This window comes from Penaeus monodon, chromosome 31 (genome assembly GCF_015228065.2).
Source record: "Penaeus monodon isolate SGIC_2016 chromosome 31, NSTDA_Pmon_1, whole genome shotgun sequence".
NCBI classification, from domain to species: domain Eukaryota; kingdom Metazoa; phylum Arthropoda; class Malacostraca; order Decapoda; family Penaeidae; genus Penaeus; species Penaeus monodon.
Genome location: NC_051416.1, coordinates 21,746,773 through 21,747,478, shown reverse-complemented (window position 1 = coordinate 21,747,478; position 706 = coordinate 21,746,773). Strand labels below are relative to the sequence as shown.

Sequence of the window (706 nt, the reverse complement as noted above, 5' to 3'; positions counted from 1 at the left end):
AAAAAATCATAGGAAAATACACATATGAAACAGTGATTCTGATTCGTAAGTTATTAGCAGTACATTTCAGTCTCGTTTTATAGTTACCAAACGCTGAAAGAAGAACCTCGTCTATTTTTCTCCTGCCCATCGTGCCTGTAAAAAAAAATATATACCCCTTTTAATACTTTTCTTAAGAAAAGTTATGAGTTATAATCATACACATTCTGAAATATGAATTAGTCACCCATATAAGACCATTCGTTTTCTATGGACAAGGCAAAGCAAGCATGGGAATAATATGAATGAGTTACCCGTGAAGGACAACACGTTTTCTATTGAAAGGCTCATCCATATTGGTATAATATGAATGAATTACCTGTGCAAAAAAGATTCGTTTTCTATGGATGAGGCTAATCCAGATTGATTATGATATGAACGTATAAGACAACGCGTTTTCTACTGAAGAAGCACGTTTATATTGGTATAATATGAATGAATCACCCTTGCAAGAAGACTCGTTTTCTATGGAGGAGGCTAATGCTGCGGGACATAATATGATTGAGGTACCCTTGCAATGCTCGTTTTCTATGGAATTTAATCCAGCATGAAAATAGTACGAATTAATTACCGAGTAAAATATTTCGCTTCGACGGAAGAGGCTAATGATTCGTGAAAATAATACCAATTGTGTAGAAAAGGGTATGAATCTTCACAATACAAGAGA

General features: G+C 34.4%; 1 protein-coding gene across 1 annotated transcript in view; it reads right to left on the bottom strand.

Annotated features, from left to right (window-relative positions):
• The window catches only part of LOC119593101 (sialin-like), a 35,739-nt gene that overhangs the window by 29,040 nt on the left and 5,993 nt on the right, over positions 1–706 (bottom strand). Inside the window, exon 2 of the mRNA XM_037942065.1 lies at positions 88–135. Coding sequence (XP_037797993.1) covers positions 88–130 — 43 coding nt within the window. The 5' untranslated portion in view covers positions 131–135. The remainder of the gene's footprint in view (positions 1–87; positions 136–706) is intronic.